The sequence below is a fragment of the Camelus dromedarius genome, chromosome 3, assembly GCF_036321535.1.
Source record: "Camelus dromedarius isolate mCamDro1 chromosome 3, mCamDro1.pat, whole genome shotgun sequence".
Classification (NCBI taxonomy): domain Eukaryota; kingdom Metazoa; phylum Chordata; class Mammalia; order Artiodactyla; family Camelidae; genus Camelus; species Camelus dromedarius.
In genome coordinates this window covers 25,712,409-25,729,272 of record NC_087438.1, presented here as the reverse complement: position 1 = coordinate 25,729,272, position 16,864 = coordinate 25,712,409, and the positions used below count along the sequence as shown (strand labels likewise).

Below are 16,864 nucleotides of genomic sequence, written 5' to 3'. Positions count from 1 at the left end.
TAAATATACACATAAAAGTCTAAAGTTTCTTCTAATAGGCCAATAGAGCATCTCATGTACCACATGGGCCATAATCCACCCTGAGAACAATGATCCAACCTGGTCTCAAGGATAACCTATGGAAAAATTTCCAAATAATTCCTGTGTCACACACAATTTTAGAAAACTACAGTATCTGAACCAGAATTCCATTTAGGACAAATCAATCCATAACCATTCTTTTCTGTTTATCAAGTATCTGTCTCAAAAATCAATATTCCAGTACAACTTTCCTCTTCACAGCACTTCCTAAGTTTCTTTCACACTCAAGTTGAATAAATATGTGATCTCTCCAAAAAAGTGGAATCCTACCACTAGTGAAGGATCAGTCTCAGTGTTTTCATCCAAGTAATCAAGCAATGCTTTTTGCAATTGTTGGATTTCATCTTCTCCTCCTGAAACCTACAAAATAAGCCACATAAGATAAAAAAGATATTAATAATGTACTGTAATAAGTCATCTAGCCATAAACACAAATCTGAGAGAAAAAATGATAAATAATAAAACTGAAAACATAAGCATAGCAATTAAAAGGAAGAAACAGAAGGATACTATTTTTGAAAAACGTACACATTGATAGCTGACGTATACTGATAGCTGAGGTTGGCCCTTATTTTTATGAACTACATGTTATTTTTCTTTGAAGAAGCTCATAGGTAGGAAGGTCCTAGGACTGGTTTTCTGTTTGGTAAAAGAGACAACTCCAAATTTTTAATCTAGTAAATGGAAACTGTTATTGTCTGTATTATCATATATGTTACAGGTTTTTGAAAGGGAAATGTTTTTATTTCTAATTAATATAAAATAGTGCTATATTTCCTGTAGGATATTGAATATACAATAGGCATATCTGAGCTGTTCACCTGCTCTAGAATCAGAAAGGAACTGAATCTTTAGGTCCTGCCAAGAACAACACAGTCAGAAATTAACTGTGAGCTGACACTCATTTCTATAGCTTATACTCTTGTTTTAACATGTGAAATGCCAAATACATGGTTTAGAATATATTTAAGCAGAAAACAAAGATTAGGATAACTATCTTGAAGCGTGGTGAAATGAATACATCCAGAAATTAATCACAGCATTATAAACTAGTACACTGTAAACCTCTAAAAGCAATTTGGAAGTATGTGAAGAGTCATAAAAATATTTACCAATGATCACTCCCCTTGAGTTTTACAGTGTGTACTCTACCTGGCCATATGTGGCAAATAGGTCATAGGTCCAGGCTCAGAAATACTGAAAATCACCTAGCACCTAGATCTTGATTTTTAAATTCTCATTCTCCAATGAAAGGAATCAGCAGTACTTTGCTGATTCCAGGGCAGGGGCCAGGAATGGAAAAGATGAGCCTAAAACATCTTGCTGTGCCACAATGTAAGAAAATCCTCAAGGTAAGATGGGAAGGTATCAAAAAGAAACAAACGCTACTTTGAAGGGGCTCTCACTGATCAAATCTAGGACAGTTTAAACATTAAAATAGTAACAACAAATAATAACCTATTAAATACAACAGGAATCATAGTATTCCATTAGGCGGTAGTATTACACTAATGGTAATTTCTTGCTTTTGATAGTTGTACTGCGATATTTAAGTGAGAGTTCTTGTTTGTAGAAAATATACACAGAGCAGTTCTCAAACTTCAGCATTCATTAGAATTACCTGGAGGGTTTGTTAAACCAGACTGCTAGGCCCCAGCCCCAGAGCTTCTGATTCAGTAGGTCCAGGGAGAGTTCTGGGAATTTGCATTTCTAACAAGTTCCTAGGTGATGTTAATGTTGGTCCTGCTTGTCCAGGGAATCACACTATGAAACTGAGGGGGGGATGGGGGCATTCTGTCTGCTCAAATGGTTCAGAAGACAAAAAAAAAAAAAAAAAAGCAAATATAGATACATATGTGTGCACATTTTGGAAAAGAATGAAGAAGCAAAAGTCAATCATTAAGGAATCTGGGTGAAAAGTTTATGGGAGCCTTTTGTATTAATTCTATAATCTTCTGTATGTTTAAAATTATTTCAAAATACATAGGAAAAAAAATTAGAAGTGTTTGTAACAGCCAACATGGGTATGCTTATGGATGTTAAAAAAAAAAAAAAAGAAAATGAAAACATTGTATATGGTAAAATTAGAGATCATTTACCAATCAATTTTCTTAAATCATTTGAAGCTCCTGGTAGACATAATTCACCCTAAGGTATAAACTTTCTCTGTGGGGATTTTGAAAAAGCCTACTTGTTAGAAGTAAGATTTTATTTTAAATCTATAAAATAAAATGTAACATAAGAATACCAAAAGAAAGTACTTAACTATTACTTATCCCTGTAATTCAAATTCTTTATCTCAATACCTGTTTTAAAATCCGTTCTATAGACCCTTGATCCATTTTGCTTGTAACAGCATCTTTCCTCAGTCGTGCAGCAACAGTTCCAAGGTAGTCAAGAGATGCCACTCTTAAAGCCATTTCTGTTGACTTGTTACTGAATTGATGAACCTACGTAACAAAAATAATTTCGATTTCATTTAACTTATAATATATTTAAAATAAAAGCAATTTATCTCATCAAGTTCAAATCCATGTTGTATTATTTGAAATTTAAACTTTTTTTTCTTGTGATATTATTCCACAAAGTAACTGCCTTTTGAGTTTCTGGAATCTGAACATTTTCATTTAAAAAAAATTACAGTATTTGTGCTGCTCAAGTGAGCACATTAAAAAATTATAGATTAAACCTCCCTAAGAACACGGTCACTGTCTTTAAAAATAGGCTTAAAAGTGGGAAAAAAGTATAAAGTTTAAAAAAAAAGGAATATTACTAATTAAGAATTTCTTAGACTGGAATTCTGATGCCTATGAAATATTATCTTGGCCTCAGGATAGTATTAATACATTTTCCAGTTGACAGAAGGGTCCCTAAAACTTTGAAACAATTGTGTAACTCCAAATGTAGTTTAAAAATGAAAAAAGAAATCAGTGTTTCTTTGCATTTCCCTATTGTATTACATGAGGACTAAAACTTTAGTGCCACATTTTAGAAATATTCTTAAAAATAACAAAAAGTTCACATTTATCAGTCTCATGCTTTGAAATGAATTAACTACAATAACTTACTAACTTATAACTTACAATGACTTAGTGTTGAGATGCTTTTAACTAACAAATATCTCCAAACAAACAAAAAGTTTTTAAAGCACTGTTATCTTATGTAATGAAATGAAAGCACCAAAAGTCACAACATTTCAAAGTTTTCTACAAGGTACTGACAATATTGTGTACAGATATGCACATGCAAAAAGATAGAGATGCAATGGTCATATTTCCTTACACATTTTTAAAGAATTCATCATCTGTGAATCAGAGTACATCCTCATTATGTTGTCTTCTAGTAATTTAATAATCTTTAAATGCTATACTCTTACCAACAGTCTCCCTAACAAACTAAGGAGTAGTTCAGCAGCAGGCCATTCAGGCTTATTGACTGTTGAAAGAAGGTCTTGAACAAAATTTTCAAATAGTGGTCTGTAATCTTCTTCACCTTGTTTACTACCACATCTGTTCAAAGATAAATAATAAAAAGGCTGTGAATTTAGGTGACATGCCCACCAAAATAATTTAAATTTTGTTAACTAAGGTTTCTCTTCTCTTCTATCTAACTATGGTATAAGAGAGGAGATTAAATCAATTTATGCTTTAAAATGAATTTATTTCTCAAACTTCATTTGTTCCCCTACTACAGGGAATTCATTTATTGACTAACATTAACATTACTTTCTGGCAAGTATAACATGTTTTAAATAACAACCACTGTTTTTCCTATGAGATTACCATAAATTCTTCTAAAGGCTAAGCAAACCTCTCTCCACAAAATTTCCTATTCACTGAGAATTCCCCAAAATTCACTGAAGAAAAATTATAAAATTTCAATCTAAGACTTTAACTTTTGGATTTCAACATACAAGTAAGCTCACAAAATTTTAGATTTTTTAATATTCTAATTGCCTCATTTTAAAGATAAGGAAATCAAGGGTCAGAGAGAGATACTGAAGGTTCAGATTATGACAGGAAATTGGATTAATCTTTTACATAAAATAAATGAACTACTCTCTGTACTGGGGAAAATAAAAACCAGATTATGTTAATTTTACTCACTTTTTAAGGAAGATGGAAAGGAAGTTTTGGGCTGTTCGCATGGCTGTTTCATAAGAATTGGTAATAACAACATCTTGGTCAACCTAGATTGAGAAAATGAATATATACAGATATAAAAAATTAACTAACAAACAAGTTAGTTCAGTTGCTATTGCCATGTTATTACTGAATAGGAGCAATAAATTTATATACTAAAATTCTTAACTAGTCTCTTATATATAAAAAAGAGAAGCTACAATTAGCATACTAAACATATTTCAATACTTCGTAAAAACCAAATAAAAATACTGAGTTTATTTTAATTTGATAAAATATGTTAAGAGTGATAAATGTGTTTCACAAATGAGATGTCAATAGTTACTTATGATGATCTAGGTCAGAACAGTTTTGACTGAAAATACAAAAAGAATTTAGAAAAAAAATTGCAAGTTCAAAAAGTTTATGAAACACTGATACATAATGCCAAAGAAAATTCAACTCCTTCATTAAAAATTTAAAGACCAGGATATAGTCAATTCAAAGTTGTGGAAATCCCAAGGGTGAACAAATACATAAAGAAGTTCACTAGTAGCCAGAAAAATGCAAAATAAAACACGGTATCATTTCCCACTGACTAGACTAAGCAAAATAAAAAAGAAAGAATGCAAACTGGAACACCACTATGGTGAGCAAACTGACAAGTCGTAGCAAAGTTAAAAATGCATGTACACTATGATTTAATATTCTACTTCTAAGTAAATCTAGAGAAGTGTTTGCTTTAAGTTGTGATACAGTTATATGATGCATCTGACTCAAGTCAAAAAGGAATCTGGTATTAAACACATGTATTAAACACAATGGTGAGTGAAAAAAGGAAAGAAAGATTTGCAAAGAGAACAGTGGGATTATGAGAGGGAGAGAAACAATCGGGACCTCAACTTTTTGCTATCATTTTACACTTTATTAGCTGGTTACTTTACTATATATTTATCACCACCCGTGCATGTGCGCGCACACAAGCACCCGCACCCACATCCCCCTCCGACACCCGGTTATAACAGAATAAAGAAATAAAATTATTCCTGTGTCTTCTGAACTTTTTTAAATTAAAACTATAGAAGTGGGAAAAATTTTAAGTGTTGATGGGTGAAGGCTACAAATCCGAAAGTAAGTATGAATTGCTTAATAGTGAGGGAATAAACTAATTGAGTTACTTAACAGTGAGGAAATAAACTAATTTTCTGCATGAATTTAATATTAATTGTATAATTACTTATTATGCATTATTATAGATTTTACATATTATAATTATAATATTCATTTTCACATTCAATATCACTTGAGTCTTACAACTTGTTATAGCAGGCTTGTTAGGTATTATCACCCTCATTTTATAGCTAAAGAAACCAGCTCAGATTAAAATAATCTGTATGCTTCATGACTGGTAGATATAACAATCAGGACCAGAATTCAAGTCTCCTAAAATTTAGTCTAATGCTCTGCAAAGATCCGAAAGCCCAGCCATGAAGCCCTAATTAAGAACTCAGTTTTACAAGAATGGCAGAGAACATTTGTGCTTCTTCCTATAAAAGTAGAGTTATAAAACTTACAAAAGATTCCTTACTTTTTTATTTGAGTCCTCTTCTGAATTAGAGTCCTTCTCTGATGATGGTAAGTGTACTACACACTGAATCAGTTGTAAAACCAATGCTGTAACCATTTGAATATACATAGGCTCTCCATCCATATCACTACTGTTTAACCTTTAATGGAGAAGAAAATATTTAAATTGTATACAGTATGAAGAGAACTTCATTTGACATGTTATCTATCATCTGAAAATTTCAGGATGCTTTCTTTACCAATATTTCTAGGCATTATCTTTAGTGCTTATAATAGTGTCCTTATGTCTAATTATTTTTGATAAATTAGGAATAAAAACCAACTAAATGCCTCTATGCATAGATAATTTAAATAGTCAAAGGAAAAATAAAATTTTTAATACAAACTTCTATACTTTATATGTACTGCAGATAAAAAACTTGTAATGAAAAATATCAAATATCTCTCAAAATGATTTCCAAATGCCCATGCATCCAGGTATTCATTTTCTTATTAAAATCTGCTACATAGTAAGCTCTTGGTCACCTGTATTAGAGTATTTGGTCAGTGACACAAAACATGAAGAATCAAATTTTAAACCTTTTTATTCTAAAGGTAGTTAAAAACATAAGAATTCCTTTACATGCTGATAGCTTTTCTTCACGTTTAACAGACAACAGATGTTCATCAATACACAATTAGTTCAAAATATTAAGATTAAAAACAACTATTTTACAGAAGATAGTCTTCAAAGCAATATAAATATAACCCCATATGCCAGGTCTACACATCTGATCACTCAGGAATAATAAAACAGTTATGATAATGATGATAATTACCTATGCTAACCAAGACAATAATGCTGACCACAGGATAACATTCCTCAGTTACTCTGTGCTTAGTGATTTAAGAGCATTTAATGTTAATGTCTATTTTCTAAACTGCCATTAGAGTAATCTTTCAGCTCTCTTTTAAAAATATTATTTAATGACTTCCTACTGTATAAAGGATTCAGTTCAAATTCCTTACTAAGGCCGGTAATATCCTTGAACTGCCTTTGACTCTTTAGAGCCATATTTTCTATTGCTCTTCTCACAGACCAGTGGTTCTTAACCTGGGATGATTTTGCCCTCAGGGAACATTCACCAGTGTCTAGTGAAAATTTTGGTGAGCATAACTGGAAAGGGTACATTTCTTTTGGTATTTAGCAGGTAGAGGTCAGGGATGCTGCTAAGCATCTTACAATGCACAGGGCGGCTCTGCAAGGCATTATCTGGCCCAAAATGTCAGCAGCACCAAGAGTGAAAAATCCTTGCCACAGATCCTTACACTTGAGAATCACTGAACTTTAAAGTCTATCAAATGTGTAAGGTTATCTTCACATATCTAAGGTATTCTTCTGCTGCTCTGACTAAATTGTCTCTTTTATTTGGTTATTAAAATAAAAATCAGACAGAAATGAAGAATAAATATATGATGGCTACAATATAGCAGAGTTCTTCATTATGGATAGCCTGTGGTATAATTAGTTACCTGAAATTCCTTAAACTCCTCTTGCTGGTTGGTAATCTTGCAAGCGAAGTAAAAATTTCTTCCAAAATTAACTGCCTATGTTTTTCGTATCTTGAGAATACCTGTTTAGTAATTATAAGATTCCAAATTGTTTGTTATAATTATTTGAAAACAAAACAAAAATGATACTGTGCCATGTGATAAAAAATATTATCTGCCATTTAGAATGAAAATGTTTTCAAAATCTTCAACAGCGATGACTTAATTTGCTCAACTTTTCCATCATTAATTACAACATTCTTATAGAAGTGACAGTGTACTAGTTTCATTTAGAGGAATATGGTATCTTGGGTATGGAAAGTAAGACAAGATCTACATGATCTTAAATAATTCTGACTATTATAAATATTAAAGACTATTAACTGAATTATTTTAAAATATTCAAAGTGATTAAAATCTAAGGCACATTAAAATAGTCCTCATGCTGAAATGAACCTATGGAAAACTCAAATCTGGATTAGTTTTTGCAAATTTGGATTGAATGGTATCAACGTTCTGGAGGATAAATAAAAACGCAAACGCGTTATACTTACTGCAGTGACTAACTTAATGGCACATAATTGTAGTTCACTGACATTTTCCACAAAAAATGGTGTTATTCCCATTGATGATACCTGCAAACACACACACAGAGTAAGTAGAACACATCTTTAATAGATTTCAGTAACATTCTACCTTACTAAATTCCAAAACATTCACAAACCTACTGGAGAACAGTGAGAGCACTTACTTTTTCCTCATCAATCAGCACCTAGTTCTTTCTTTCATTGCTCCCTTTCATCCTCAAGCAAATTAGCACATACCTTCCTTATAGCTGCCATTCCTCTAATCTCCACCATTTGGATTGATAAATGTCACAGGAATATAAAAAGTAAAAAACAGTTCACTATTCTATAAGAAATATCTTGACATATTTAAAAGGAAATGATTGTTTATCTTTCCAAGAATTTAGTGTTTAGAATTTATATTATGTTCACCTGTCTTCTGCCCCAAATGTTTCCTTTTAAAACTTCCCTAGACTTTTATCTCAATTTAGATACAATACACTCTGAATTTAAAAAAAATTAACATAGTGCTGATATTATTTTGAGTGAGCAAGGTTATAGTAAACTCAAGAGCTTTATTCTTAATTTGTCTGGTCTAGAAATAAAGAAAAAGCTTCAAAAAACACTTACCTGAAGAATTGTCGTGTCTGTAAGAAGTTGTATCTCTAGTAATTCTGATAAGCTGCTAACAATGTCACAAACTTTATTATAAAGCATTACTATTACTCTCTGCTTATGGGTAGAACATTTAGCCCGTTTTGCCTTTGAGCTTAATAAGCCTCCTAAAATGAAAAAAAAAATTTCAAACATGGATAAAATCAACTTTTAATCATTTTTGTTAAACAGTAATAAAACTGCTTTCTGAATTAAGAGAACACAACTTTCCCCCCTTATACAAAAATATAATGTGTCATATACAGCTGGTTATTTATTAAAAGAGAAAATTATTCTCTAGGGAATATTTAGTTAGAAAGTGAACATTCTTATAATAGATAATCCATGGCACATTTCAATGGCTATTAAATTCTCATGTCTAAAATATTACTTTATTTCTATTTCAATTTTTTTCCACTGGAGCAGGATTGTAAGATTATATTTCCCTTTAAATCAACTTGCAATTATTAATAGGTAATTAAATGTAGATGATTCACAAACTGAGTTTGTCCTCCTTTTTTCAAATGTGTATGTGTTAACATACACGACTCATTTATAAAGGTTATAAATAAGAGAAAGAATATACATCTTTAGTCAATCCATTTTGTAGGTAATATTTTGGGTAAAATTAGGGGGAAGTGATAAATGGAACAAGAAGCTAATATTACCTGGGATTTTCCCAGATCAGTAGAAATTACTTATTATGTGTAAATAGTAGCTAACAAAATTGTAATTGAGCAAGTACTGGATTAAAAAAGTTCTACATTCCAATCAATCAAAGCCAGTGTTTATCACAATCTATATAATCCTATAGTCTTGGTGCCATTTTAAGTCACTGCATTCTAATCCAATCAACATGGTGAAATTATATAATGGGTAATTTTGATATTATGCTCAGAAACTATCAGAATAAAAGGGCAAACTAACCTCCATGAGGATCTAATCTGTAAACAGGATCATACTGAGGATAAAGTGTGTTCTGCAAATGAAATTTAGTGTACTGTATAACTCTTTCGATTACATCCTCAATGTATACAGCTTTTGGCATGTTGGGGGATGTCATAATATTGATAGTTGTAAGACAGGCATCTGCTGATTTTGTCACTCTCTCCATAATAAGGTCTCTCCATAACCTTTCTTCTTCTTCAGTATCATTATTCTATAAAGACAGCACATTGTTAATGAAGTGGAAATGAACATATTTACAGGTTAAAATAGTTTTTACAAATTATATTTGATTTTCACTAGTGGAAAACATGGTAAGAGTTCTGATGTGTGTATATTTAAAGAATTATGTTTAAAGAATATCAGGAATGAAGTACAAATACTTATATTATTTTAAATATGATTTTTGTTTCAATATTTCCAAACACAATAAACTTATCTCCTAATTTCACCACTAAATGACTTTCCGATGACAAAGTTACAGTTATGTTTGCCTTCTATGTACTTTATCCAAATCTTTTATTCAAATATTTTAGCTAAAGATCATAATTATATATAAATCATTTTGTGTTTAGGGTATAAACATTATGATAGTTAAAAAAAAAAACCCTCTAAGTTCTGCTTGCTGTTGTGAGAGTAAAGCAAAAATTAACAACTACAAAGGATAGAACCTTATTTAAAAGCAGTAAAATGTTACTGATGCAATCATTCCTAGTACCTGTTCTCTACAATACTGTATTTTTGAACTGCGATTAAAAAGTGGTGATTATGCAGACTACTGAAAATATACTTTATTTTCTAAAACAGATAACTGAACAATTGACAGAAGGCCACATTTTGGTTCACACATCAGTAACCTGCATTACAAATGGGAAAAAGTGCTTTTTATCTTGCTTTTAAAGTAAAAATCCTTATATCACATCCTTAGTTATGAAATATCAATTTTATATTCTAGGAGAACTTTTGTATGTGTACTATTCAAAGCTTATACAGTGGGCAGTGGGAAAAGGAATAAATAAAAGTTTAATGTATGTAAAGCAGAGAAAGGCTTTCTAAATCACTAATGCCTAAAAACTCAATTACCTTTTTTCTTCCTAGTTTTCTTTCAGTTTACTTCTTACACACCTACTTAAAAAAGTAAGATAAAGTAACTTTTCTTTGATATTAAAATTGCTGTTTGGAAGAGTCAGTTAAGGAGATTCATCACTCATGTCAAACATTAAGGCTAACTGCCACACACTAAATAGTACTATGGTTTTCAGGAATGAAAGACTAAGCAGGCAGTGCTCCAGAACTCTAGATTCTTGATGATATTTATCGCAATTTCTTGCCAAAGTGTTTTAAGATAGAGGAGAGTGCCACTCTAAGTTCTCTAAGCCCTTTGTTTTTGTGATTCAAAAACTAACTTAAGGAGGGCATTGGAGAAATATGGATATATTTAATAAACCATAGAAATACCACCTGAGATTATTTTTCTACATTTTTTATTCAGTACAGATCACTTAGCACTCCTGTGGCTTCTGCAAACATCAAGAACATTTCCCTCATAAGATATAATCCAAGGTATGTACTAAATACATATAATATGTATGTACATATAAGAATGGAAGTGTATCTATCAAAACTTAGGAGTCGTTATTGCTGGATGAAAACGTGGACGTTTTTGTGTTTCGAAATTTTTCTATAATAAATACACTACTTTTGTAATCACTCACTTAAAAATAAATTTCATTAATACATATAAAATATATAAACAACAAGTTTATACCATATAGCACAGGGAACTATATTCAGTATCTTGTAGTAACTTATGGTGAAAGAGAATATGAAAATGAATATATGTATGTTCTGTATAAGTGAAGCATTACACTGTACACCAGAAACTGACACAGCACTGTAAACTGACTATACTTCAATAAAAATGTATATACAAAAAAAAATTTCATTAACTCAAAACTTTCCCAAATTCTTATCTCTAAAATTCCTATATGCATGAGTGTTTGAATTAATAAGACACCAAGATCAACTGAAATGCACATATGACTTTGAAAGTTGGCTACAATGCTAGGATGGTAGATCCCAGGCAATTTGCTTTGATCAATTCATAAATCATTACACCATGTTGCTACTCCTTTTGATAAAAACATATTAAAATTTAACGACAGTGGCAGTTAACATTTATTAAGAACTTACAATGTGCTAGTCATTGTTAAGCACTTTAGGTGAATTTACTTAATATTCTTTCAACAATCATTTGAGCCAGGTATAAAAATAATACATAAGGATTACCATTTTAAGATCACCATAAGGTTTTTAACTATTTATTTCTCTAGGGATGGTCAACAAAAAGAATCACTACCATCATTTCATAAATGAAAGGACATTTTAAATACTCATACATTTACAAAAGGAAGAGTATAATGCAGGATTAAAGAATGGTCCTTTGAACTGAATGAATTTATGTCATTATTCTTATTTATATCAAAGTTATGAATTGACAATGTGTAACATTAATTTTAAATTGCTAAAAATGCAATTCTAACTGCAAGGCTAGTTAATGTAGCTTTTAGATGTGGGAACAAACACAAATTAATGAAATTTGGAATTTTCCCTATAAATCAAAGCTCCTTATGAAAAAATTTACATCTTAACAATAGTAAGGGTAAAATTAACAATATGGATCTTAAACTTACATGATTTAACAAAGTGGAGAGCTTTGAACCATCCTGAATATTCTTCTCCAAGATATTTAGAACTTTCACAGTTTTATCAGTGGAAAGCTAAAAGAGAAGTATAAATTCTTTTATCAATCAATGGTAAAAGTGATAAATTGTTCAAAAAACATTTTGTACAATTATCCTCTTTGTTCTATTGGCACATATGTATATTACTAACTCAAATCTTACCAGATAGGTAGTCAAGACTGAGTTTGTTCTGATGTCTGGCCCCTGGCTCTTGTGAAAGTGATAATGAACATGCCTATGAGCACACACACACAAACACATATTCTCTAAAGATTTCATCTGTTGATTTAATTATAACATGGCTTCCACACCACGTTATTCAGTGGGTGTCTTAAAATTCACAGTAAGCATGAAACAGGGAAGATAAAAATTACAAATGTGATATAACATTGTTTTATTTAGTAAAAATTTTTCTCACTTTTTAAAAATACCTATTTCATTTCTTACAAATACTGTTTCCTACATTAAATAATCTGTACTCGATTTAGAGGTTCTGTCAGGAGGCAACTGTTACTCATTCCCTTGATTGAGTATGTCTCCTTCCAGATTCTAATCATGCAGCTAGGACTCTCAACTAAATCAACCAGTAGAGTCAAATGGGAGGATCAATAGAGTAACTGACATTAAAGTACATTTTGATTATTTGTGCTGGAGTACAGGAAAAATTTCCCTTAAATATTTCTTTAGATAATTTCACAACAGATTAAACTACTGAGAATTATGGTAAACTATCCATGCTTTGAAAATACTCAGCAAATTCACCTTTTGAAACAGAGATACTAGCTACATGAAACTATGGAATGGAACTTACGAAATAAAACCTAAGATTGACATTGACACTTCGGATAACTAATGCTATATTCTTATATACAGAAGACATCAATATATCCCTCATTGTACACAGTAATATCAATGTGAACTAATAGTACACTAATCCTTAGTTAATTATGTGAAATGTCTGTCTGGCTTTAAAAACCAAACTCTTGGGAGCCCCTGTGTACTGTTGCTGGGAATGTAAATTGGTACAGCCATTATGCAAAACCAGTATGAAGGTTCCTCAAAAACTAAAAATAGAACTATCATATAATCCAATAATTTCACTTCTGGGTACATACCAGAAGGAAACGAAAACACTAACTTGATACGACATACGTACTCCCACGTTCATGGCAGTATTTTTTGTAGTAGCCAAGACATGGAAGCAATCAAAATGTCCACTGACAGATAAATGGATAAATAAAATGTGGTATACACGTGGGGGGATGGTGGTGGTGGAATGGAATATTCAGCCATGAAAAAGAAGGAAATCTTGCTATTTGCAACAACACGGATGGACCCTGAGGGAATTATGCTAAGAGAAATAAGTCAGAGAAAGACAAATGCTATGTGACCTCACTTATTATGTGGAATCTCAATAAACAGAATTCATAGATAAAAAGAATAGATGGGTCAAAGGTGGGGGAATGGAGGTGGGTGAAGCTAGTGAAAGTGGTTAAAAGGCACATTCTGAGTTATAAGATAAGTAAGTCCTGCGAATATAATGTACAGCATGGTGACTATAGTTAATAGAATGTACTTTATTTTTGAACTTTACTAAGAGAATAGAACTTAAAGGTCTCATCATAAGGAAAAAACTGTAACTATGTGTGGTGATAGGTGTTAACTAGATCTGGTGTTATAATCATTTTGCAATACATACAAATATTTAATTGTTATGTTGTACACCTGAAACTAATAAAAACGAATGCAAAATGATTAAGTGATTATATTTTAATTTTGTAAAAAACATGAAGACATTTCCCAGTCCACTTTAAATTCTGTAATATAGGAGCCTGGTTAGAAGAGGAGGAGGAATCGTCTAGAAATTGTATTTGCATGGCTATCGTGCAGTTCAGGGAGTGAATGATGGCTCATAAAGATTATAGGAAATTAGTCTATTATTTGAAGTTATTATTAATGAAAAAATATTCTGCTATTCCGTTAGTGCAATGAGACTACTTAGCAACAAAGAGTTCAGAGGAAAGACAACTCACAAAAGGTATTATAAAGCCCACAGTAACGAAGCTGTGTACTTATTAACAATTGATGTGTTGAAACCATAGCTTTACTCTCTCACCAATGTAAATGACTAAAAGGAAATATCAAAGAAAAATTTAGTGTATTTCTGTATTTTAATAATCTAAATATTTGAGACAATGAAAAAATATACAGTGAAAAAAAAATCCAGGACAGTGCCTCTTTCTTCTTTTTTTTTTCAAGGTTTCAATATTTTATTCAAGTTTTATTTTAAGTGATGCTAATTACAGCATTTGAAGGGGAAGATCTGATTCCACAGAAAATGGAAGACTCTAAAATGTACCCATTAAACTGCTAAAAAATAAACTGAGTGGTGAGAATACAACAGAAGTCTGATTTAGATTTCAAGTGCTGTCACCATGTGATTATAAGGACTGTGCCTCTTTCAATGCAAAAATATGACTTTCTTTAGGATGATCTGCAAAATATTCTTTGATTCAAGATTTGTTTGTTTTTTATTAAAGCAATAACTCTGTTAGACTCTCAGAAGGCAACCATGAATTTTCATTATTTACTTTATATAAACTTTGCAATTCAGCTTTAAAACTTTAATTTTAAACATTAGATAAGTAAATTTATACATTTTACTTTAGTGAGATACCTTATCCATTATACCCATTGCTTTAATTTTAGCAGATTCACTGCCGAGTTCATTAAGCTGATGTTTTCCTAAGAGCAGTTCCTGAGGAATTTCATCATCATCACCTGAAAAACCAAATTAAATACACAAAGTTAAGGTAAAAGAAATAGCTCAAAATAGTAAGGTTAATTTCTTAATAATATTTCTGGATACACAAACAGATAAAAACAAACTAAACAACTAACATCCTAAGAGGACTCTGTAAACCTCAGGTAAACCTTGAAAGGAAGACAGGGTTTAAAGCACAGGGATTAAAATTAGAGTTCTGACTAAGGTGAGAAGAGGAGATAGATATCTTATCTTTACTACTTTATGAGCCTTCTCAACCAAGCTCTCTGCCCCAGGAGGCTGACCTGTATGGACTACATCAACAGTCTCCCATGCCCTCTGGCTTCTGTTTGGGTTCAGCCAGTGGGGTGCCCTGTCAGAAGATCAAAGAGAAGGAGAGTGAGGTCAGGGTATTTATATCCCTGACTCCTTCCTTCCATGGTTTCCTCAAACTGCCTATGTCCTTTGACCAAAAGATTATTGGTGTTTTCAAGATAACCTACTCTACAACTTTTTTCTCCCTCTATTGAGTTCTGGTGACTTCTCTCTGCCCTTGCTCCTTTGGGGACAGGGATGGTAGCAGTTCTATGGCTATTAACCCTGGGTTTCCACACTATTCTGCCCCTACTTTTATACCTTTATAATTGACCTCTGTAAATAACTCCTCAAATTATCCTACTTCGAGAGTGCCACATGACTTCCTGTTGGGGTCTTAAATGACAAGATAGTTTCTCAGCACAGAACTGAAATTTCAAAAATGATAAAACAGATACTCCAAATAATAGGGAAATACATTAATGATACTTCAGCAAGCAACTGTCACAAAACAAATACTTTAAAAACAAATGGTAGTATACCTTTTAATACATTTTCAAATGGATGGATATATCAGAATTATTGTATCTAGCTCTTGTATAAATTCAGCACTAGGGCTTCTATGAGGTGAAAGTAGCATAAAATTGCTGAGTAGCTCTAAGCACTATAAACAGTGTTTTTTATAAACCTAACATTCTTATATCTATAGTTATGACCTTTACATATTGTAAATATAATACTACATTAACCCTGTTGTATTCTAACTGCTTTACTGTTTTGTTTTCCATATTAGGCTCTGTATTACTTAAAGCCAGGGGCTGCGGTTTTTATCCTTGCATCTCTAGCACTTAACATACTACTGACAAACAGTAATTATTCAATAAATATTGGCTTTTAGAACAAATTAACAGATGGATAGGTTCCTATTTTTGCATCATTGCTCTTATTAGTATCCTCCGTATCACTCTCAGCATTCTTAGAACATAGTCAATACTTAATACTTGATTTTTATACCAAAGTTTTCGTGGACTCGATAACAAAGACTAGACTTGACTCTACTGCTAGATTCAAGTTTCTTAAGAGCACAGACCATGCTCTGTATCCACTAGAGTAACTAGGAGAAAGCTAAACATATAGGTAAATAAATACAGTTTAAAGTGAGTTTATATTTAGAGGTAAATGTATTTTTAAATGGTTTTACCAAATGCAGTAAAATCCATATCTTCTAAATTATCCAAAATATTCTCTATGGAGGCTGTGAATCTCTTAAAAGTTGAAGAATCCATCATTTCTGCAACAGAGGAAAAAAACCACAAAACTTATTATCCACATTCTGAGTAGAAAACTGAAGTTGAAGACTATGAATAAAGACAAGTAAATTAAAATGTTACCTTCAGGTGTTAGTTTTGGTTCATAAGCTTTCCGCTTCTTCTGTTTTTCTTTTTTCTTCATTTTTCTAGCAACTAAAATGAACAAAAAGAAATACTGACATGCAGAAACAACTGAAAATATTTCTATTTTTGTTTCTATTTTCTCCTTGAACATTAAATACTTTAA

The 16,864-nt window shown here is 31.6% G+C and overlaps 1 protein-coding gene across 4 annotated transcripts in view; it reads right to left on the bottom strand.

The window, feature by feature from the left end:
* The window catches only part of NIPBL (NIPBL cohesin loading factor), a 175,364-nt gene that overhangs the window by 41,328 nt on the left and 117,172 nt on the right, over positions 1 to 16,864 (bottom strand). For all 4 annotated transcript variants that reach the window (XM_031444091.2, XM_031444078.2, XM_031444089.2 and 1 more), the window contains exons 13-25: positions 16,699 to 16,770; positions 16,509 to 16,598; positions 14,906 to 15,009; positions 12,178 to 12,264; positions 9,467 to 9,698; positions 8,516 to 8,667; positions 7,874 to 7,954; positions 7,302 to 7,402; positions 5,791 to 5,929; positions 4,188 to 4,270; positions 3,458 to 3,590; positions 2,388 to 2,531; positions 352 to 441 (exon numbers count right to left, since the gene is read on the bottom strand). In XM_031444091.2, the coding sequence (XP_031299951.1) occupies positions 352 to 441; positions 2,388 to 2,531; positions 3,458 to 3,590; positions 4,188 to 4,270; positions 5,791 to 5,929; positions 7,302 to 7,402; positions 7,874 to 7,954; positions 8,516 to 8,667; positions 9,467 to 9,698; positions 12,178 to 12,264; positions 14,906 to 15,009; positions 16,509 to 16,598; positions 16,699 to 16,770 (1,508 nt within the window). The remainder of the gene's footprint in view (positions 1 to 351; positions 442 to 2,387; positions 2,532 to 3,457; positions 3,591 to 4,187; positions 4,271 to 5,790; positions 5,930 to 7,301; positions 7,403 to 7,873; positions 7,955 to 8,515; positions 8,668 to 9,466; positions 9,699 to 12,177; positions 12,265 to 14,905; positions 15,010 to 16,508; positions 16,599 to 16,698; positions 16,771 to 16,864) is intronic.